The 23981-nt window shown below is 48.5% G+C and overlaps 1 protein-coding gene across 3 annotated transcripts in view; it reads right to left on the bottom strand.

Annotated features, from left to right (window-relative positions):
• The window catches only part of LOC119433924 (transcriptional activator protein Pur-beta-like), a 186046-nt gene that overhangs the window by 62263 nt on the left and 99802 nt on the right, over nt 1-23981 (bottom strand). The window contains exon 1 of one of the 3 annotated variants that reach the window (XM_037701210.2): nt 19691-20900. The exons of the other annotated variants lie outside the window; for them this stretch is intronic. Within the exon in view, the coding sequence (XP_037557138.1) occupies nt 19691-19745 (55 nt within the window). The 5' untranslated portion in view covers nt 19746-20900. Of the gene's footprint in view, nt 1-19690; nt 20901-23981 lie in introns of those variants that run through there. 3 annotated transcript variants of the gene reach the window in all.

Genomic DNA, 23981 nt, shown 5'->3' with positions numbered 1-23981 from the left:
GATTATGAGGCACGCGGTACGCAATGGAGGACTGCAGATTAATTTCGACCACCTGCGGTTCTTTGAGGTGCACCTAAGCGGACGAGCGTTTTTGCATTCTGCCCACACGGCATCGCGTAATGCGGCCGTCGCGGCCTGGATCGAACCCGCTACGTACCTCGCAAAGCCACTGGGATCCGTGGCGGGTTAGGCGTTTTAAGCACGCCGGTAAGAAACACGAACGCGAAAGAAATAACTGAAAAACGGAAGACGACCGGCTGAACTTAGCTCGCGCATCCGTTCCACGAATACCGGGGACGCCGCGGCTGCCACAGACAAGCGCATCCAAGAAAGACGTGCAGCGCTCTTGTTTACTATTTTGTATTGTAGCCTTATTGCTACATGACATCAGCAAATTTGACTACGCGTCACGACATCAAGATAATGATGGCGACACCAGGTCCGCACTAGAGGCCAACTTCAGTACCAAAGATATCTTGAAGTCACAAAGGGACAATTCAGATCAAAAATAATTTAGAGCTCAATCAATAAAGTACTCTCCTACAAGAATAGATAAAAATAAAGCCACCCTAGCCGTGAAAGGAGGCTTGATAAGCAAGACGCAAAACACGAAAGACCGGTGGCGAAGCCGCCTTGACGTCCCCGCACCATCGCCTTGACGTCATCGATCTTTCACTGCGTCTGCTCAAGCCTAGCTATTATTATTATTATTATTATTATTATTATTATTATTATTATTATTATTATTATTATTATTATTATTATTATTATTATTATTATTGGTAAACATTACTTGAAAAGGAGCCAAGGACTGAACTTTTAAATTTTCAAGAGCCACCACAACGGTTCAAATAAGATACATTGAAATCCATGACGTCACGCTGACGTATACCGGCGCTGGGGGTTTTGGTGCGAAATTAAAAAGACATTGCAGTCTGACCTCCATGCATTTCTGTCGTTTAAAAAATGATCAAATCACGGGTATTAACGACAGTAATGTTTTCGAAGAATACTTCATCGGTCTGAACTCATTTAGTATTTCTCCTTGGCTTCCCTCAAAAGTTGCTAAGTGTCATTCTTTTGTGAGAGAAGCATGCCGTGGAGTTCTTGAAACTTGGTAATTACGTCCTCAGTTCTCCTTTGAAATACCGTAAACCAACCTTCAAGCCCGATGCTTTGCTTACGTGTATGTTTGAGTCCCGCTAGCGCAGGTGCTCTTCGGCTGTACAGCAGAAATAAAAGCGCCGTTTCATCGCCTAATTTCATTACGCGCACATATGCGCGGATATAGCAAAATTAGTATCGATAAGGCGGCCGAGGAACAAAAGTTCGCGCCCAGCTAAATGCACGCATTCAGAGCAGCGGTACACAATAGAACAGTTTTGAAACAAAGAGAAACGCACCTGCAAACATAAGGAAGCGCACTTCAAATGAAAACAGTATATACAAGTGTGCACTTTAAAGACGGCACATATAACATTTATTAAAGGTTCTTTCTTTTAAATTTTATATGAGCCCGGTCTTTATGATAGTACGCAAGAAATAACGATCCGTTTACCTCGAGTGTTGGTGGCACCCTTTTCTGAGCGCGAGGTCGCCGATTCGATTCTGGCAGCGGCGGCCGCGTTTCGATGGGGGCGCGAAATGTAATAAATACACCGTGCATATTCGATGCACGTTCAAGAAACCCAGGTGGTTAGCCGAGGAATTAAGGTGGCGGGCCTCAAATAAATAACCTGTACTTAGAACGGCAAGCATAGCTAAGATTTAGCTGCAGTGTTTTGAACTGCGTCACACAAGAGGAAAGCGCAGCTATACACCGAGGTTCCATGTCGGTCGTTCAGCGGCAGTCTGGGGTGCACGCTCTTGTAGTTGTTGTCTATCTCTGTACTTCTAAAAAAAAAAATACTCAATGTGATATGCTTTATTTTCTTTACTTCCTCATGGTAATCCTAATAATGGCTTCACAGTTATTAGTGTGGACATTCTATTTTTCTATTTTCTTGTGTTAGACTGTGTTTATCATTTGTTGTTTTGTTGCTGCCTTTAAAACGGGGCCATGGACCACGTCAAGCCTTGCTGGCTTTTTGTCCACGGTCCTCAACATCTGTTGTACGTTGGAATAAATTTTGATTTGATATATCGTATGTGGGTGGCTGCGGGGGATTGGCCAAGAAATGGATGGATTATTCCAATTTAATATGCTCTTGGCACGTGGCATCCAGAAGACGAGGCTAGCGCGTCGTCTGCTGCACGGTGAATTTGCAGCTGCTACAGTTGCGTCAATCGAAGTAAAATTTCCAGGAACCACGAATGTGTAAGCACGGCGCCAGAGGTACGGTTGAGCACCCCCCCCCCCCCCAAAAAAAAAAAAAAAAGGCCCACGCGGTTATACTTAGGGTAAAGAAAAATACCGCTAGCCTACAAAAATGTCATGTGCCCCTTGAGTAAACCTTTTCATATCAAGAGTGTAGTACCTGAGCAAGCAGAATCGAGGAAACCGAGGTGTTCTTTCAAAAGCAAAGCATTTCTTTGAGAACCTTGACGGGTTTCGTGACCGTGGGCGCTGCGGCCTGGCTGTTTCCTTGCCGAATAGGCCAACCAATCACAGCGGAGGAGTCGCGCCGCTGGGTTTCCTGCCACCAGATGGCGCCACCAGATGGCGCTCGCCTCCGTACGTCCGCGGTGGCGCCGGCCGTGCGGGGTAAATAAATAAAAAGAACGAGAAAGCTCGCCTTCGCGCTACCGCGGCTGCACTATAATGAGGAAGCAAACGCTTTTTGCGGATATAATGCATTCTAACTGCGCTAAGTTCGTATGTGCATGCTGCCTTTGCAACCATGATACATTCAAGACGTCCGTCCTACTCGCGAGTAGTCAGCAGACCACGTAAAAAAAAAGTTCGGTATAATTTGCGTAAGCCTACGCGCGCGTGTGCGTGTGTGTGTACACGCGTGTTTCGACTTTCTGCACTCGGACAAAGCTTCGCTGTATATAAATTCCAACTCGTTGGATCCGCTGCATTTTTTGTAACAAGCACATGGAGTCCACAGACAATGAAGCTAAGGAAAGAATATTGTGTTTTTTTTTTCTGGATTATCAAGCCTCCTCTAACGTTAAGAGCAGCCTTTTTGGTATTGTAGAAGAGTAATTTGCTTACACAAATAATATTCTCTATTACAGTGTGCGCCATAATTACTGTCACACACTTTGATCGATATTCATGCGATCAATTTCTTAACATTTTTCCACATCATTTCTTCAAACGTTTCTTGAATCTTTCTTCTGTATTTAGACCGTGTTTCATGCCGGTTTGCTTATTTTTTACAAAAATGGTACGCCCTAGATCGACCCGCAACCTCGTCACTGAGCGATGCCGGACACTCTCCTTCCGAGGTCAGTGAAAATTCTGAAAGTTCACCCCAAGAATGTCCGCTGGGCTCTCAAAAGCGGCTCACACTAGGACCTATAACCCATAGTGGTCCGTCGCCGCTTCCCACCTAAAGAAAACTGCGAGGAAGAGAATCCAATGCCAGCCCCGGAGAAGCATCAGAAAGCTGGCCTTGGCTATGAATGTGTCGGCGACAAGAACTAGAAGAACCGTGCAAAGGGACCTCGAGATGTTTCCCTATATACGGGTTCAAGAGAATACATAAACCGGCGGATGTGCAGAGAAAAGGAAAAAGGGGGAAAATGCCGGCTATTGTCGGCACGGGCAGCGAATGGGAAACACCGGGTCTTCACAGATGAGAAAGTTTTCACGGCATATAGAGGCCCGTCACAACACTCAAAGAGCTACCGCGTGCTTGTTCCGACGTCAGACCTTGCTGATGCAGCCAGTCGGGACAGTTTCTCGAAGCTCGCATGCGGCGTCTGTCGTCATGGTTTGAGCTGGGGTAACCACCACTGTGCTCATTCCTCGTGTTTTTTTTTTTTTTTTTTGTGACAAAAGGGGCAAAAATCGACACTCGCACACATACCTATTCCTATTCCGGAGCATCATTCGCTGTCCCGGTTGGTCCAGTCCCATTTGGGCGAGTACAGACTCTGCAGTATATAGGTCGACCAGCAAAGCAATCGAAGAGCGAGTCAACACCACAGCAGAGATGTGACGCTCTCGCGCTCGACTTTATTCCAGCTCAAGTGTGGCCGGCAAACTACCCTGACCCAAACCCGATCCGATGAGTCTATAGTATATATTCTCGAAAAGAAGGCCCGCACGTGCCCATCAGCGCAGCAGCATGGTGGCCCCGAAAACATCAATGGCGCGAGCATTCAGAAAATTTCCCTTGGGGTTATACCTTGCGGGGCGCGACTGAAGCGTACCCAGAACGTTTAAAAGGCCCCGATCAAAGCCAAGAGCTTACACACTGAATAAAATGTATTGTTTTGCATTATTACTCATATGTCAGGTAAATGCCGTACAAAAGATTTTCTTGGCATATCTTTATTTTCAACCAAAATGTTAGGCTTAATCCATGTGACAGTATTTCTGGCGCACCCTGTTTATCGTCCCTTTAAACAGCGCAATGTAATTTCACCTGACCGCTATCTGAACAGCGATTCCAGCGGCGCACGGCCGTCGAAATTCGCGCAGTGCGCTCTACAGAGAAGCTACGGTGCCCCTCCCCCCCCTGCCCTGCCCTTCCCCCCGGGATGCCGCCGACGCGTGCGCTCGGAGAAGAAGGGTTGCAATGATCGGCGGCGGCCTTGGCGGGGGTCGACCGTGAGACGAAAACACGCGTTGCTCTTCTCACTCGGGGCCGCAGCACAGGCATGATGCGTACACACGCCCGGTATCGAGAGCGCGCCGCCACACCACCCGGTCACGTGACGTCTCCGCGGCGTCGTCGTCTGCTCGGGGCGCGCATGCAGACGAACTCGTTTGAATGGCCCGCTGTGGGGGGAAAAACCCCCCGCGAGCGCGCGTCCAGACTAGTTTTTGCGTCGTCTGTTCGGATGGACGCGGCCATATTTAACCCTGTCATGCCCAACGTATATATCGGATGTGCTACGCTGTTTTGATACCTCTAAACTCAGATTGAAGCACGAAAAAGTTAACGCGCATACAATAGTAGTACCATTTTTGACACGCTGACTACAGTTTTCAGTTGGGGATAGATAGTTCGGGGAGGGGGGGGGGGGGGGGGTATTCTGTAAGAGTCCACCTAGTGGACTGTCCACTTCGGCTGTCACGATTGGATCCAGCAGAGATAAGAGATTGTGGTTGTGAAGGGGAAGAGGGGTGCAGAAAATAGCGTCTCTTCCTTTTCACAGCCACAATCTCTCTCTCTCTCTCTCTCTCTCTCTCTCTGCTGGAGCCAATCGCGAAAGCCGAAGTGGACAGTCCACTAGGTGGACTCTTACAGAGTACCCCCCTCCCCAGCAAACCAACTAATAATTACTGTACTCATTAGCCTTTACCTCAAATACCATCTCATGCACTTTTTCTTTCCCTGCACAAATCTAATCTTCATGGTTAGGAGTACAGGTAAACAAAGTGGAACTATGTTCAGGCAATGTATACTGATTGACAATTCATCAAGACCGATGACTCTGGGATTAACTCCTGCATCACCAGGCTGTCTGGCGAGCGCTGCTCGGAAGCGAAAGTAGTGTCACCGAATTTCGGAAGATTTCGAAACAAGCTTCTCGCACGCATAATGATGACATCCGGAAATCGGGAAGCTTGACAACACAAGTCGGCCTTGGTGGGCCGGACTTGAAGTTATCGATGGGATGGAAAGTTGGCCGAGAACTTATAACCGCAACGACAGTGCAACACGACAAGGCAGAAAGACGAGGATGGCCACGGAACAAGCGCTGACTCGCCACTAAGTTTCATTCATAGACAACAAAATATTATATGCACGCACAAAATCAAACCAAGACCCTTTTGTTTGTACATACGTATAGCATATCTTCCTTTGATACTGAGTTTACAAACATCTCGCAGTGTGCTATGAAGCAGCCCTTGTCCCGTGGCCTTCTTTTAAATTCTTAGCGTCAATTGTCTCCTTGCGCTGTTACAAAATGGAGTCATCGACGTTACAAGAATGAGGAGAAAGAAATTAGAAGGGAACGATAACACGAAGGGCAGAGCCTCGATATATTTGAGGCTCGAGTCGGTTGCCTAAGGACCAAAACATACCGGAGCAAATATTCGGAACTAGATGAGGCATGTGTCATCATCATCATCATCATCATCATCATCATCATCAGCCTATATTTTATGTCCACTGCAGGACGAAGACCTCTCCCTGCGATCTCCAAATTACCCTTGTCTTGCGCTAGCGTATTCCAACTTGCGCCTGCAAATTTCTTAACTTCATCACCCCATCTGGTTTTCTGCCGACCTCGACTGCGCTTACCTTCTCTTGGTATCCATGTGTATGCTGGAGGCATGTGTAGGCTGCAGTAAAGATCGAGAGACCACTCAGCACATCCTAATGGAATGCGAAAGGATTCACCCAGCGAGAACCGTATAGCTAACGTACAACTTCCAGAAGCGCTTGGTTTTAAAGTGGAAGGAAACATCAACCGATCAGCCGTAGAGATAAGCAAGAGACGATTAGAGTATTGGGGGAAAAAAAAGCAGGCAAGAGATTGATACGACCGGACACGTTACAGTAGAGCTACAAGGTAGATAGAGAAGTTTTGAGGCAGGAAAAAAAAGACTAATGAGATGGTTACAAAAATGCTAGAACGAAAAGCATGTATAGCATAAGTGATTAACTCAAGCAGGCTAGGTGACTATTTGTCACCGCCCGTTTCAAAGGGGATGCCAATATATGATGATCATCATTACGGCGTCGTGACACAAGGCGAAAACTTGTTGGCTTTGTGTAGCATTAAGGTTAGGCGCACTGCTCATAAAAAAAAAAAGAATATATTAAGATGGCGATAAAGAGTGCTACGCGCTTCTACTGGCTGCGGTAGATTCTGACGCATGGCCGATTAAGAGCACAATAAGATTCAGCCCGCATGCGTCAAACAAATCTTGATCTTGCAATAGGCAAGCGCTATGATATATAACGCCTATTTTCACTCGGCGCATGCAAGAAGACGATGACGTGCGTGTTCCGAGCAGACGACATTGCCGGTGTTCCGAGAAGACGAAGCGAGGCGCGGGCCATTAAGCGATATTTCGTATAAAGCCGCCTGCTGCTCGTTGGACCTACAACAAGCGCAGGTGATCCGTATGGCCTCAAGTAGCAACGCTCCGCGCTGGCATCCCAACTTCACTTGTTTAAACGTCTCCCCAGTTCGGCGGCCATTATGCATCCATCTTCTTCCGAGAGAGACAGGTCAATCCGCTATTGTTGTATCGCGCAGCTGGCGCCGACGTATAGCTTCGGCTATACGCGTGACTTCGTTCCAGCCCAGCATGCGCACGAGATTTCTCGGACGCATGCGCAGGCGCCCGGAAACAATGTGCTCAACACTGACAACAACGACCCAAGCGGGCACGAAAGAAGTCTGACGCCCGTCCAGGTTTCATCATAGACTGATGCATCGGAAGCGGAACGTTCTCTGAGCCGACAGATGGCGTGGCGATCGTTACTATAGTCAAGCGACGGTTGATCACCGAGACCACACGGGAAGGGGGATGCATTCCTTATGCCGTGCTTTTTTTTTTGCGCTTAATTAGAACGCTCTATTAAACAATGGGTCGACTGACTATAAGGTCCAGCGTTCGGCATCATCAGAACGTCTCGGCACCGTGCTTCCCGACACCTGCTGTGCATGCTGTGCAAGCGCAGACTGTTCTTGTCGACGCGCTTAATTATAGTAACATTGAAGGAACGCTATAAAGAGATAACACTAAATCAGTTGACTGAACGTATTATTTCAAAACTCAATTTTTGTCAATTTCGCGGTAGGAGGTTGACTACTAAAAAAATGAGAAGCCAACTTTTTTTTTTTTTTTTTTTTTTGTCTTCATGACAGGTAGGACATTAGGCAATATGACAAGCTTGGTGGCGCTACCCACCGCCCCGTTCCAAAGGGGACGCTCATAGCATCCATCCATCCGGAGGAAGAGCTTCGAGCCGAGTATCGCGAGAGAATACGGTGGTCAGTTTCGCTCATCGAAGACTGCAAGCACTGCGCATGCAATAACATGAACAACGAAGCAAGAGCGGAACAGGCACACCAGTGCGGCCGAAAACGAAGAAACACCCAGCGGCGACAGCTTGGGGATAGAGCGCACGGGCCTTTTTACATCTGCCGCTGGTGAGCGCTCTGCTCTGACGATGTGCAGTATTCACCGCTGGTTGCTTTAATTTAGCAAAAAACAAGCCGTAGCGCAGACGATCGTGACGTCTTCTCATCGGCGTCGGCGAGGAGCGTGATTCGAATAGAGCGCGCACGTGACCCCTGTATTGACGTCATCCTCGCCGCTCGGCAGGCGAAGGAGCCGGAGCTTCAACGAAAATTTAAACCACGATTGCGGCACTGCTACGCGCATAATCGAGAAAATAACTGCAGGAGTTGAATTATATGCTGTGTCAGCCTTCCAAAGCCCCGTAAATCTTCGAATTCTAAAACCTCTGCAGCTGCCCTTTAAGGGGTTTGAGACAAGTATATATATATATATATATATATATATGCGACACTCCATATGAAGACTCGGTTCGAAGGAGAGGCGGATGACCAAGAAAAAATAAACTCATTTTCGTGTCACTATATATGTTGCCTTGCACCTTCTTTCATTACATCTATAAAATATGAAGCAATCCACGTTGAAAACAAAAAAATTATTTCCGACGTGCCGGCCGGGGACCGGCCTTTATCAAGAATCTTTATAAAAGCCAGTCCCGGGCAGAAACGTCGAAAACAATTTTGCTGCGTTTTTGAACGTGAAATTCTTCAATATATATATATATATATATATATATATGCAGCTGCCACAGGAACTCCTATCTTTTAACTATATATATTTGGCACAAAAGGAAGACTTCGCAGAGTTTCCACTGGGGCCCGAGCGGTCTTCGAGATACAAAAACGACGCTGAGTACACAGACTTAAATAGATCTAACGGTTCACAGAGAACGTCACTCGAGATCAAAGGAATGTTCTGCACAGTATAAAGGCCGGAGATCGGCCATCATCGAGAGTACACCCGGAAGAAACAGCCTGCCAACGAGCAATACGCGCGGTATACATAACACAGGAACGCTGACCCTAGGACTAAGTTATATATATACACGCATATATAATGCAAGCCTGCCTCCGAGTATAAATTTAGCGTTGCGGATGCTAATTCTGCACGTACACAAACAAGGCCGAAACCGCCCCTTGACACCTACACACGTGTGCGCGCAAGAGCGTGCGTTGACAGACGGCGTAACACTTTTGCATAACACGCCCATTGTATACGCACGCGGCGAGCGTATTACTGCAGACATAAAGCACTTATCCAATCTCTCACGGGGGGATCGCAGAGCACACACACACAAAAACAAACAAACAAAAAAACGAGAAGGTATAATAAGCGCGAGAGAATGACGCGACTCGGATATATATCGAGAGGCACGCATATATCAAAGGCATTCCTGCCCGGCGCGCGACTTACGTAAGCAGCGGGACTTGCAGCGCGCGCGCTCGACTATTGGCGGCAGCATGCAACGCCAACGCGGACGCGCTCGGTGTTTTGTTCCCGGCGCGGGCTCCGGCCGCGTGGGAGTGCAGGGTATACGTGTAGTCCAAGACGCGCAGTGTAGCGGCAGTGGTATGGCCGGAAACGCCCGTTACACGAGGAGACGCAGCCCGCCGATAAGTCCCCCTCCCACCGACGTCGTGTGCTACGCGGAGATATGTATGCACCGCGTGCTGCGATGGAATATACCACAGCGTCGCGTATTCGTAGAGGGAACTATGGCGCTGCAATCGCGCCTGCAGCTGTACAGCATGGGAGATAATTTATTAACGGGGTGCCAAAACCACACGATACGATTAAGAAATCTTTATTAATAAGCACACGAGCATTCTTGCATTTCGACGGATCAAACCAACGACCGCGAGTTCAGATGGCACGACGCCACAGCTCCACTGACCATACCGCGTATATCTATATATGTGACTCGAGGTATATATGCATAGCACAGGGATTCGTCTGACCTCCTGCGGACATGCGAGATCACTGCGCATTGTTACATTTACAACGCAACACACGATGTGGAATACACGATCAATTTGCAAAGCCACAAAGGACCAAGTTTAGCCGCGAACCCACGCGTTGTATCCATATCAGTCCCATGCTGACTACACAACTATAGCCACACTGCCAGGGTTCCCCTCTAATAATGTTTGAAGAAAGCTAACTATACCGAAAAAAAGACAGCACACTGTAAAATAATTTACACCCCTAAAAGTAAAAAAGAGTGTAAATGTGTCTAACTCACACCCTTAGGGTGTGATTTATATAAGTAACACACTCAGGGTGTGAGTTATAGACACATTTACACCCTTTTTTCACTTTTGGGGGTGTAAATTATTTTACAGTGAGCAGGGTATATCATGTGCTACTACGACAGGTGTCATACTCGCGCACAACTTTCCCTGGCGATGGGAACATCTTAAGCCTTGCGTGATACCGATGCGTTACCGCGAAAAGCCCTGTAAGCATGCGCGCCTCCGCTACCGTGGACGCATACGCGGCGACCATACCGTCGGTTATATACGTGCACAACCGCGAACAACATGGCAGCCCACCAGCCGCTTCGATCCAAATTCGCCATTGCTACGTGCTTGCCCTGCGTCACGCCAGCAAGAAATAATCGGCAGAGTCGGCCGTCACACCTCACGATACGGACAGAGTATGGCGTTCAGCCGTTATCTACTGAGATCAGCGGTTTGAATCGACTCTGTTAGGCCAAACAGGAGACACCACCGAGCCGCGATAGCGTTTTGATTTCTATCTACGAGATGGCGCCACTGCAGTGGTGATGCGTCGGCGATGCGGAACGCTCTTAAAGCCTCCCTAAATGAATGGAAGCTTGGTACGCCCAGCTACAAGAGGCAGTGTCGAGGCTTAATTTTTCTGTAGAAAGTTATTCAATGGAAGTACTGAGCGGGCATTGCACGTTGCAGCGAGGTTGACACGACATTGTCTAGCACTTTGCTTATCACAAGCAAGGCTCACCTTTGCAGCGAATACTCTTTCGCTTGCTTCGATTTCTTTTCGAGTTCCGCGGAGTTTTTAAGATGTCTCAGAGATCGCCTAAACAGCTAACGTTTACCATATATGTATTTTTTAGTGTAGTCTCTTTGCCTGGATCTTTGGCTGCGTTTATTTATTGGTTGACATGCGATCGCACATTTTTACTGTGCGCCACATGTGTTTACCCCTAGCGACGTTTGTGGGCTCATAATAAAGACGTGTATGTAGGTACGTACGTACGTACGTACGTACGTACGTACGTACGTACGTATGTATGTATGTATGTATGTATGTATGTATGTATGTATGTATGTATGTATGTATGTATGTATGTATGTATGTATGTATGTATGTATGTATGTATGTATGTATGTATGTATGTATGTATGTATGTGTGTGTGTGTGTATGTATGTATGTAAAAGCATTGTTCACTGTCTCTGAAGGGAAGAGCTCAGTGGCAAGCGCACCAACCACGTTGCCTAACAAACCAGCAGCTCGGATACCATCATTCTAAGGCTCAGGCACGGTGCGCGATAAAGTCATGCCGAACGTTGACCTCTCGGCATGTCCAAGGTGGGATGACAAAAGCCAGTGTTGCGGCCACGCCGTAAGAGAGAGCGGCACCATGAAACTGTATACGGCCCGCGCCTCTATCCCAGAGACAAGTTTAAACCTATGCACTGTATCGTTTTTATTTCGCTCGGTAACGTGTAATATATATTAGGCCTGAAGTGCACTTTTGTTTTGGGTCATGAGCGGCGGCCCTTTCAACGGAGTGAGGCGGTGTCCAATGCCGCTATCGAAAGCGGCAAAACAGACGGCAGCAAAATGCGTAATGCGACGACGCAAACGACTTCATTTTTGCTGCAGTTCCGCGTCGACGAATGTTTTCCGTATACGGACAACCAGCGCTGGCCGGGAGGCGCTTGACGGCCTGCAGCTTGGGCGTGCCGCTGAACTATGCTGGCACCATCCGATAGGGAGGCGCCACGAAAATGGTACGTTTCGGAGGGTAACAGACGCGCAACTGTATCAACGTTCGCTTCAGAGCGTCCAGCCAAGCTCTATACCATACACATGCGCGCTGGAGAAGCGCATTTATACGTTCCAGCGCACGCCGGTTCCCATGTACGTCATGGCCAGAATCTGGACACATATATCTCAAAATGCATGAGCGGCGAAATTTATGACGAGAAATCGCATGCATGTGTTGCCGAAAACCGTTTCCGCCGCTCGCTATATATAGGCTGTGTGTTATACAGCGCTGCTGTTGGCCCGAGGAGTTTCAGAGCTGGTTTGCCCGTATACCGCGGAGCATTGCCAAAACTTACACAGCGCTGTTCAACCAGCTTTGTGCCGGCGTATGGCCGGCGTACTTATACCACGCGTATACTGCTGCGCAAAGTTGTGCGGCAGCTCCGCAAGACGGCGGCACAAGCATTTCTTACATGTTCCCTCGAATGACAGGTGGGCATATACACCGACATTTCAACTGTGACAATGGCACACAGGGCTACGCATTCTCGGTCGCATACAAATACGCATTTTATTACAAGCGACAGATATACAGTGCGTTGCTGGCGAATAATTAGTATGCCACCAAAGAAGATGTGCTGGAAACCGAAAGTATATGCACGAGTATGCGAGCGCACAGTAATGCGGTGCATAGCGGTATAGCTCGAGAAACACACGGCAAAGCGAATGAAAGCACCAGCGGTGTGCGAGCTGCGCTGAGCATGAGAACGGCGCCAGCCAAACGCGCCATGTTGGATTCATTACGGATTGTCCTGAAGTGGCTCGATACGTTTTGCCCTGTACAGAGTGTACTAAATTATCTTGTCGTAAAACGTGAAAATAAGCGACATATTACCGACTTATTAGGTATATTGGCAGTATAAATAGTTAGAAAAAAAAATGACAGCACAAGCTCAACAAGCATATTACTTGACAGGCTTTTATATGCGTTCACTTCTGCACCAGGAGCCTCCATTGGCGCCATGCATAAGTCACTGCCTTGACACGCGGTTCCGCGTAGGGGCGGCGCATGCGGGCACTGCGCCCAAATTATTACGGTATAAAGTACAACAAGGCAGACGTTTCACGGGAAGATGTAAGCTTGAAGTGATCTGCATGCAGTGGTTGTACGAGGGAAGTCTCCGCAGAGCCAACGTTACTGCAAGGGAATTTCGTCAGGAAACGTATCACGCAGGGATGATAGATATAGCAAAGGGAAAGATGGAGGCGAAGCACACGCATGTCAGCGCTCCTGCATATAATGACACAGTCTCATCCACGTTTGTTTAAGCTGGGGCATAAAAAACAACAATGTCACTACAGCGTTTATTACAATGAAATAAGATATACACTACGCAGTGTTTGGTACGCTGCCTGAATATCTGGCACGAGAAATCGAAACAAAAGGCGCTGCCAATCACTGCCGGAATATATATCTTGGCGCCGTAAGGCTAACCCATATGCAAAAGCTCCGCCGCCCCTGTAACTCTGACTTCGTTGCCACAGAAATGTGTCCGTGAGTGCACTTGATGGAACAAGTGGGTATAGGCACGCTGCTTCGTAAGTCAAACGCCTTTATAACAAAGCACTTCGTTATACAGACCACTTCGTTGTACCGTACAGCTATAGCAATAGAGCATGGCTAAGCTCCTTCAGCAAGAGAAAACCCGTCGTGTAACACGAATTAAAGATACTTAGCGAATTATTTCCTTCTGCACATTCCTTGCAGCGGAACGTTCGACTGCAGCCGACGCTATGGCAACGCAGTATCGCGGCATGCTACACGAGGGGAAATCCGGGATTGACGCAAGGTACGGTTGCAGAGCGTCGAATGCCGCTATTTCAAGCCTCGTCAGTCTGCGAGCCACTGCTACCTTCGTCGTCCTTCGCTCATCCTTGGTGGCCTCGATGACGTCATATCAGTTCCGAGCAGACATCAAGTCGGTTGAAAGTGGTGTGGGAGTATACCATTCTAGCTATACAGTCCAGTGCAGACCATCCCGCACAAGCGGCTGTAGCCCGGACAGATGTGTTTATAGTGATGCAAGTGCAACTGTGCTGTGCCACCTGTGACCGATTGTGATTGTGTATCTGTGCTCCTTTCTTTCTCTATCTCTACTTTCCTGTCACTTTACATCCCCCTCCCCTCTCTCCCCAGCGTAGGGTAGCAAACCGGATCTTTCCGTCTGGTTAACCTCCCTGCCTTTCCCTTTCTTCTCTCTCTCTCTCTCTCTATCCCGCACGGTGGCGCTTCCGATGTGCACCGCACCGAGAAGATTAAACGAGGCGAACGAGGCGAAATCCTAGGCTGATAAGCATGTATAGATTACCTGATTAGCTCAAGTAAACTAGGCGACTATCTGTCACCGCCCCGCGCTTCACTGGAGATGCCAATAAAATCAAGCCCCTCTGTGTCGGTTACAGGGGAAGGCGCTGTGCATTCGTTGTAAAACAACAAATCAGCGCTCGGGGAATTCCTTCGTTGTACAGGCAAATTCGTTGTAGCAGTCTTCCCTGTAGGTGTGTTAACAATACACCTAGCAAACAGGATTTCGGTCGAGACATACGAAATCCTCCGTTACACAAGTCATTTCGTTGTGTAGGGGCGCTCAACCATGGCTCAACTGTATAGCGTATAAAAGAGGTCAGGTTAGTAATGAAGTGGCATAGATAAGACTAGGCGGAAATTATTGCGAGTTGGCGCATTGTCTTGCTTGCAATGCGCCAGCAAGTTGTTAAACAGTGTCCCCCGTATACGCTTTTTATACAGAGCAGCACGTCTTGCCATGACAAACGGAGCAAGGGCTGCCTTCTAACTCGCCGAGCATATACACCGTCGTTTTATGCATTGAATCACAAAATTAACTGGAACACCAATGCATTTCTGCGCAAAGTTCGGCAATTAATATCTCGAAACTGGTGTCATCCTGAGAATTCGTTCCAAGTGCATACGCCTTGCGAACTCCACGGCTACAATTTGTAAGTTGCAATATGGGCCATAAGGTGGTTAGTTAAAAAACTTAATTAGTGAATTTCTGTTAATTAGTCGATTATGCATTTCAATTTTTTTGTGCAAGTAATGTCCGCCTCTTCGAGTAGACCACCTCATGAACTAAAATTGTGCTATCTGCCACACGCAACCTTTAAAATTGTTTGAAGCTATTTGATGGAACACCCGGTATATATTATGAGAATACCAGAATGAAATATTTGCTCGATAGTCAGTATACGGTTAACTACTGACATCATCACCATCGTCAGTCTATGTAGCGTCCACGGCAGGACGAATAAGCCCTACTTTGAATTACTTACGCTCATTTTGGCCGTTACATTCAGGATAGCACGGACCATCCGCAGTCTAGAATTTACTATATACCAGCCCATGTTACCTACTATACCCTACTACACCTACTACCAACAAGGTGTAAACAAGGTGGGACGCGCCATCCAATTCGACTCGATCAAGTGTTGCACGATATTTCAGCCGGCCACGCTCACACACTCGCGAAACAACCAGCACAACAACGTTATTTGCGGACTGCGCATAGCTTCAGTCGTAAACTTCGCTTCCTCCCGACATATTATTAGCTTCGCCATAACCACTGTATAAGTACGAATTTCCGCGATTCAAAAGCAAACATGATGGCAATTCAATTCCCTGTTTACCCCGAGGTTTCCAAAATTAACTCAAACATCCCAAACATCAAAAATTCCATGTTTTTGATGACAGACACCCCGAGTCTCCAGCGGTAACGCCCGATAACGCACGTATCTTATGGAGCTGTCCTAGACTCGCAAACGTGCCTCGAAGTTTCTCCGTCGAGAACAGAGAGCCTGTCCCGTAAGCTTATTATACCTCTAGGAATACCGGCTTTCCGGAGGCGAACTGCAGTAACAACGCCGGTAGCGACATCAAGGGACGCTTTATTTTAACCAGAATTCGTTAGACACGTTTTCGAGTAACATGGGCGTTCTCGGCGAAGAAAGAAAGATTATCAACAAAAAAATGGTACATGTTCGCAATTACACGCTGCTGTCGACGTTTTACACCAGCAGTTAAGCAGAATATGCTTGGTTACTGCAATAATACTTTTCTGTTTTCTCTGGTTAAACCTGACCACCGGGTGGCGCCACCAACCCTGTCACTCCCGTTTGCGTCTCCGGTAACCCGATATTCTGCAAAGGGCGACACATTCACGGACAAACTAACACTCCGTAAATATATCGCCGCTCTCGCCCCCAAATCCCTCTCGATCTGGTTCCCTTCCCTGCAGCTTTTCTCCTATCACTGTAATCTTATTTTTTTTTTTAAGAAGAAAAGGCTCTCGCTCGCTGACCAAGCCAATGTTAATTGACGTTTCGGAAATCACATGGTTTCCTTGTTAATTCCCAATAGAAAATTTGAGTGTGTCCGCAAAATTACTGAATAATTGCGGAATACCGGAAAGATTGCGGAATACCGGCTAAACCGAGAGACGTACGGCAGCAACAGCGCTACAGTAGCGCCATCTTGTGACGCAGAGCTTAACCAGAGAGCACGCAAAACTAATACTGCAATGAATTACACATTCTACTTAACCGCTTGTCAAAAGAGTTTATATTTGTAGAGACATTTGTCCTATGGCTTTTTTTTTTTTTCTAATACGCTACCTTGCAAGAGGAGTTTTCGTCGAACCCTGGATCACTGTAATCTGCTACGAACAGCGAGTCCTGGTATCCCACGTCAGGGCCGTTCTGGAGAACAAAGGTGTGGCGCAAAGATCTTGGCCGACTCTGACTCTCTCTCCTCCCCCAGCGATCTCTGCAGGCACCCCCGTCTTGAGAAAGGGAATTCCACACGATGCCCGAATTTTCATTTTAATCTCCTAACATCGCCCCGTCACCTGCCGTCCTAGAATGCATTTTCCTCTTCGTTCCCTATTGAAAAATCACGTATGCCCCCCTGTATCCACAATCCTATATGATCCTCCAGGATCATGTGTGGAAAACTATGTTCCCATATAAAACCATATGATCATTACGGTACAGGGCACATGGATATTTTCCATATAGCGCTGTTATTCTGTTATTCTCATATATAGAACCGCTCAGTCGCTCTCCAACTCTCATTTCTTACTCTTACGAAGAAGCTTTAGCGCAGGGCCAACTTCGATTTCCTTATTCAAATACATTCAAAATGCACAAATGCTGTCATGAGATTAAGCGCTACATCGATTCGAACAAATGTGGTTACTCTAGAGAGAATGAGTTCAATTCTATAAGAGCTAAGTTGCGAGAACTAAATTCTAGTAACTCAATGAAGCAGAATTTTGATTTCATGTCGAAAATCAGTAAATTTGAAGAAAAAAAAAAGCCCTAAGCTTACACATCCAAAACGCTGCACCAAAAGCAGGTATATCACAGGTCTGTATACTGCATATGTTAGAGCATCCGGAACATACAAATTTGAAATATAAATTGACAGCTTACGCGAAATTGTTACAATCTTCCAGGGTTTTGGAAAGCTCCTATATCAGAAAACATGCTAAAGTGAGCGTAAAGCAACAGGGAGAGGGTATAGTGGAGAGGATGATTATAACAACGAAATTGTGCGAGGTTTTGAGCACCACGCAGACTTTCAAAGCCGTGGCCACAGAAGGCAATAAATGTTGTAGCGGACTAAGACGACATCAGCGAGCATAACAAAAAAAAAAAAGTAGCAGCTCTTTACAAGATGGCGATCTCCGCAGTGACGTATCGGTAAGGAAGCCGGACACAGCAAACCAAAATGCAAACTTTCGAGTGCTGTCACGGTAAAGTTTAACGCATACACGAGTGGAGCAAGGAATCAGCCCGGGCGCAAAGCGACGATCTCTGAAATAGTGCTGCGCGCGCGATCGGCAGTCGAAGCAGACGACCGTTGCAAAAGCGCGCCAAAATGGCGGCACGAGCATTATCTGCGCACGCGTTCAAGCTTGGAGGTGCGGTCGAAGCGACGACGACAACAAAAAATACCGGACTGAAATCTGCAGCAGACCATCTTTCCAAGAACGAGCAGACGGCGCCAGCACGAAGCAGAAGTTTCGTCTGCTCGACAACACAAAGACAGCCCAAGTGTACCGCGCGGGCTTCCAGGAAAGTGTGAGAAGACCGAAAAAAAAAATAATAAAAGGACAAGCTAGGGACCAATCAAAGCGCGCATAACAAACGCGGCTCGTGCGTAATTTAAATATCATTCCGTCTGCACGCACACTAGAGCTAACCAAAAGGTTCGTCGACAGTATACATGTGTGCAAGCAATGTTGCAGGAACGACAAAGGAACCCACGAAGCGCAGTGCACAGTAAAACCGTTTTCTCACTCTCTCTCTCTGGTTATGGAAGCGAACGAATGAACGAAGAAAAAAAAAATCTTTACACGAGCGTTTCGTTTGTAGCTATTTACATCGTCTAGCTCCTCCTCGCCCTCTGCGTCTGCTAACCCTCTGCTACGCAGACGCACCTGCGCAGCTGAACTGCGCACGCTCTCGTCTGCGCGTGCGGGCAAAGCGGCCGTCTGGTTGGTGGTTACTCGTTTTTGTTTTCACTTTGGTTTTTAACCATGGCGGTTTCTGTCATCCATTTTCTGCAACCAAGATGGCGCGGGGTCTTTTTTTTTTTTTTTAACACTGTCACAAGTCGGTGGCCGCAGACAGCTGCCTAAGCACACTGCACAATGTCATCACAATTTTGTCCTGCAGATTTTTTACCCCTTAGATTACGGTATCGCAGAAGACGCAACACTTTATCAGAGAGACAATTAAGCCCCCACAATGTTGACAGAGTGGACAAACCCCGGTTTATCCGAACGTCGCGAGCCGTTTTCTTTATCGAGCAAATTCATCGATAAGACTAATGAACACAGTACCATAACATAGAGATTCAGCATATAAAGGCTAAATTTGCTGAACTTGCAATACGCCCGACTAAAAATAACTAGCGATAGCAACGCCGGACCTTCTCCGCCGTCTAATCGCGGACTGTTTGGACATGCGACTTGGGAAAAGCCAGAACGCACCCGGAAGCGGGCTGTTAACGCGAGTTGAAGTGCCGTTAGCAGTTGAAGCGAAGGGAACGCTAACTTGTGACGCAGCTACAGCGAAGACCTTGCCGAGATCCCAGAAAAACAGAGACATCGCGCGATGCCAGCTCGTATTCGTCGCTTGTCTGGCATTCCCTCGACTCGGGCGTCGTTACGTTGGTTAGTGGCCAGGTTACAGCGTGACTATATTATAGAAGACGACGGCGATTACGAAGCAGCCCCAGCGAGGCCCCACGTCGGCGCCTTTGGAGCGATCACGCCCCCGTTCCGTGCTGTTGTGATGTAGCCATTCTTCGGGCCTTTTAGTGGTTATCGAAACAGAGAGCTTTAAATAAAGCGCTAACGCGTAGAACGTTGCGATATGCAGTATCGAAGCTTAACACGTACTTCCTACATTCAAGACGAAGGCGTTCACGTTAACGGTTGCAATCAAGTCGAAGTCCTGGTACTTACCGAGCTCGCTCGACGAGGAATGGCGGGATATATCCATCATGAATCCGGCCGGCATCAAGACGTCTTCGAGAGATTTTTTTCGAAAAATTGTCCGGCTGTGACCTCAAAAGCACACTGTCCTTAAGCAGTTCACAGTAGAGTAATGAAAGAAACAGAAAAGTATATCAGTTCGACAGTAGTACAGTCAATCCTATAGGCCTTGTTCTCTTTTAAAATTTTTGTTCACTTCCTAACGCTTTGACCGTTCTAAACAAATGCCGCTGGTTTCCAATAAGTCACCCACACTTGTCAAGAGTGATAGCTCCTTCTCCACTTCAGACGCACGATACATAAAAGCAACACACCGGCGTCGGTTATGTCTACGGAATGTCGTTTCGATGCCGCAAAATCGGTCACACCTACTTCAGGCTCCGGTTTACCTCCTGCAGCATCCTTAAATCTTGAATCGGACGTTCCCGGCGACCGTGGATCGTAGGTTTGTGTGTCGCTGAGACAGAATCAAAGCGAACTCGAGGCGGGTTCCGTTACAGAGGTACTGCTTCCGCCATCTTTAAATGTCTTTTTTTCTTCTTCTTCTTGTTCAAACAGTATAGGCGTCCCGGCGTCGTCTGCTCCAGCTGCGTCGTTTGCTATGGCCGCAGTGTAGCAGCAGTGACCGCCGCGATCCGTCTCCTGCACTGTTGTCCGCTTTCGGCTTCCACCGTTGTAGCCGTCGTCTTCCGCTTCGCGTAGTGGCTGGTGGGATCCGCCGTTTGCCGATTTCCACTCCCCGCTTGTTCGCGGTTTGTTTAGCAATAAACAGAACGTCGTCCTCCCGGAAACAACCGAACCGGCGAACACACGCCGAGTCCCGCCGGGCGACGAGCAGCAGCTCTCCGTCGAAAGTCGAGCCACTCAGAACTCGCTCCGGACGCCGCCGTTAGATAACAACGGACTGCGGGCCGGGCGGCTGCTACCTGTACCAGACGCGAAACGGTTCTCCTTCCGAGCTTGACCACAATGCGGAACAAATAGAGGACACTCGCAACGACTGCACGCAACAAATCACCAGCTGCTGTCCACCTCTACGCCTTTGCCTCCGCCGTCACCACCAGCCGCTGTCCAGCCAACCAACAACCGCGAGCCAGACGGACCAAACGGCCGCGCTGCTCCTTACCCCTTCCCGTCGTCTGCTTCACGCCCTGTCGTCTGCGAACCCGTCTGCGCCGGCGGGAAGGAAGCCGCCAGCGTCGGCCGCGCTACCGCAGCGCCGCGCCGACAGTCGGCGGAGGGGGCCTCAACTACGGACACAGACGCAGCAGAGAGGGAGAAAGAGCGGCAGCAGCTGATTTGTATTTGTTTGATGCGTGCCGCCGCCGCTTTTCCAGACGCGCATTTGCTTGTTTGGCAGCCGCCGCATCACGCGCCGACGACGCCGCAGTCTCGCGCCCGTTCTCGAGAGCGAGACGTTGTCCCTTTATGTTTCGCGGGCCAGGTCGACATTAACACTCCAATCACCACATCTCGAGACAGTGACCTCGTCAAACTCACAAAATTTCGTAACCCCCCCTCCACCCCCAAACAGACACTCAGAACAATAATGCGTGAAGACATCCGCTGCAGCAGAAGACAACGGATCTCCTGAAGCAGCGCTCTCCCGAGCAGACGGCGCGGAAGCAGAAGGCAATCACGGGAACAGACATCAAATCTTCGAAAGCACCATTTTCGACTAAAATACAAAAGCTACTAATATACGCAGTCGTCGGCATCGGATCGACAAGAAAGCGGATGCAGCCTTCGCATCCCGGTGCTACAACCACCTTATATTTAATAAATCAAAACTCGATCATGAATTTATCTCCTCCATACGCGCGAAATTAACGACGCATCCGCCAGGTGCATATTCTGTCAAAAAAACAACCGTTTCACGGAATCGGGCATAGGAAAGTTGGGAAAACAATCCAGCTGCTCGAATTTCGCAGCGCCCGCCGCAACGACAGCTCCCGCAGCGCACACGGCGGGAAAGTGAGAGGGGGAGAATTAACGCATGCAAATGCCGCGAAGCCCAGAGCCATGGCCGGCTGGCATCGTCTGCTGCAAATCTCGTTTGCCTCTCGGTGCGTCCGTCTGAACGCGCCTCTACTGGAGCCCGGCGGCCATGTGACCGCTACTGCGGCCAATGGTAGAGAATATCTCGAAAGAGTCCGCATCAATTGCGCTCAATTGATGCCGGCACGGAAGGCATTATGACACGCAGCGGTCGCCGGCAGTGCGCTGACGCAAAAAAAAAAGAAAAAGAAACATTGGCAAAGGATCGTATGATGTCTGTGACTGCCCTGCTAGGGCGGAAAACAAAAATAAATGTACAAATATCAAAGATTTCATGTCCCCAATAGTAGCGGTCAAACAAGATCGCTGCTGCACGTTTAGTAGAAACCTTCTGGACTTCCTATGTGAGGTCGAAAAAAAAATAAAAACAATTTGGCGAAATGAAATACCCAGCGATTCATGCGGCACCGCAACAAAACAGCAGTGGGCGACGGCGTTGCGCTGTTCGGCAATCAGGAGGTCGGTGGCACGTGACAAAAGACAGCAACACGTAAAAAAAATTTGTGAAAGTGAGAGGAAGAAGAAAACATTCTTCTCGCGTTGCCTTCCAAGGCCGGCAATTTGAATGAAAAAGAAAGAAATGCAGATACACGACTCCCTGCCGTCTGCTTAACGCGTAACCAAAAAAAAAAAAAAAAAGATGGCGCGCGGGAATTCGTCGTGAGAGACGCGAATGACCCCTTCTCAACCCCTTCCACCGCGCTCACCCCGCAGCAGCTCCAAGCGCACGATGCTGCGCCGGTCGACTGCGGTTATTATTATTAGTTACGTCTGCAGGCAACGGATAATCTGTCGCCGACGGTAGGCTGTCTGGGTGGGTTGGAGGAGGTGACGCTGGCATTACTGCCCCCCTCCCCCTCTTCTCGGCCACTCCTAGAGAGAGAGAGAGCCGCAACCAGCCAGCCAACCAGCCGCCGGCTTCGTTGAACGAGAGAGGGAGCGAGGCAACGGCGAGACGGGCAAGGAGGCGCGACGGCGAAGTAGACGTCCCGCAGACAACGGAAGCGCAACACGACGTCACTTCCGCACAGTCCTCGCGAGCCAATCGCGCAAGAGCGCGCGCTCCTGCGAGCCGGGCGGTCTGCTCCTTCCGCCATTTGCGCGGGAGCGTGCAGCGTTCTTCCAAACTTTCCTTTGCGACTGTTGCATTTTTACTTCATCCCTCGTTGCCACATCGGCCGGCAATCGAATCCAAAAATAAGAGGGAGCAGGCAACAGAGACAGCAGCCGCTTCACCGTTTCTTTTTTTCGTTTCCTCTCTCGCTTCTCTCAGATACGACTCCCTGCGTCGCCGTTACTCTTCACTTTCCGATGCAGTCTAGAAAGAAACGGGCGCTTCGCTCATTCGCAAGCTCAGAACAGCGGTCACGCCACGCTCTGCGCATGCGCGAGCCGATCGACAGACCCGCTGTTCGCCTCCTCCGAGGCGTAGCGACGACGTCGTCGCGGTATTGCGTCGAAGGCGCCAGACACGAATAGACGAGAAGGGGTGGGGGCACTGCATTCTGCGCACTGCTCAGTTCGGTAACGCCGGCACTGTGCGTTACGTTGCCTCGATTAGACTTAACGCTCAAGACGCCGCTCAAACAAACCACGCAGACAGCAAAAGCACGGCCTCTGTCGCCGTAGTTTCCAACGAAAAATTCCTGGGGCCGCAACATTCATACGGGTACGCATTACCAGCGAAGCTGTTAAGGCGGCATACATATGGCCTGCATACATTAAGAAATCAAACAAAGTGCGCGAATGGACCACGCTTTTGCTCCAATTTTTTGTTTCTTTGGACGCAACTGACGTTTTGAAATACTTGAAAAGTATTCGAAAAACAGTGGCATTTACGAATAGTGATTATTTGATTCGAAGACCGAATCGAATAGGACATTATTCGATTCGCTAATTGAAAGTTTCGGTTTCGACTATTACCACGCACACCCCTATTGTGAAAAAAGAAAAAGAACTCTTGTGTGTATACTCCATCGCACGGCCGTTACAAGTCGCGTTGAAGTGCGTCGCCGAGGTAAACCCCGACAGGTTATCGCTAATCGTAAACTCTACACAAGTACGCGGAACCGATTTTTCTAAAAAATGATACGCCAATAAGAGTGCATTATACGACACGATTAAAACAGGCGGACAACCGGGGAATACGGATTCAGAGTGCACAGTGCTGTGATATATGGACCAAGGATTAGCATGCGCAAGC

The sequence above is a fragment of the Dermacentor silvarum genome, chromosome 11, assembly GCF_013339745.2.
Source record: "Dermacentor silvarum isolate Dsil-2018 chromosome 11, BIME_Dsil_1.4, whole genome shotgun sequence".
Classification (NCBI taxonomy): Eukaryota; Metazoa; Arthropoda; class Arachnida; order Ixodida; family Ixodidae; genus Dermacentor; species Dermacentor silvarum.
The sequence above is the reverse complement of the archived record's forward strand: the minus strand, read 5'-3'. Positions and strand labels throughout refer to the sequence as shown.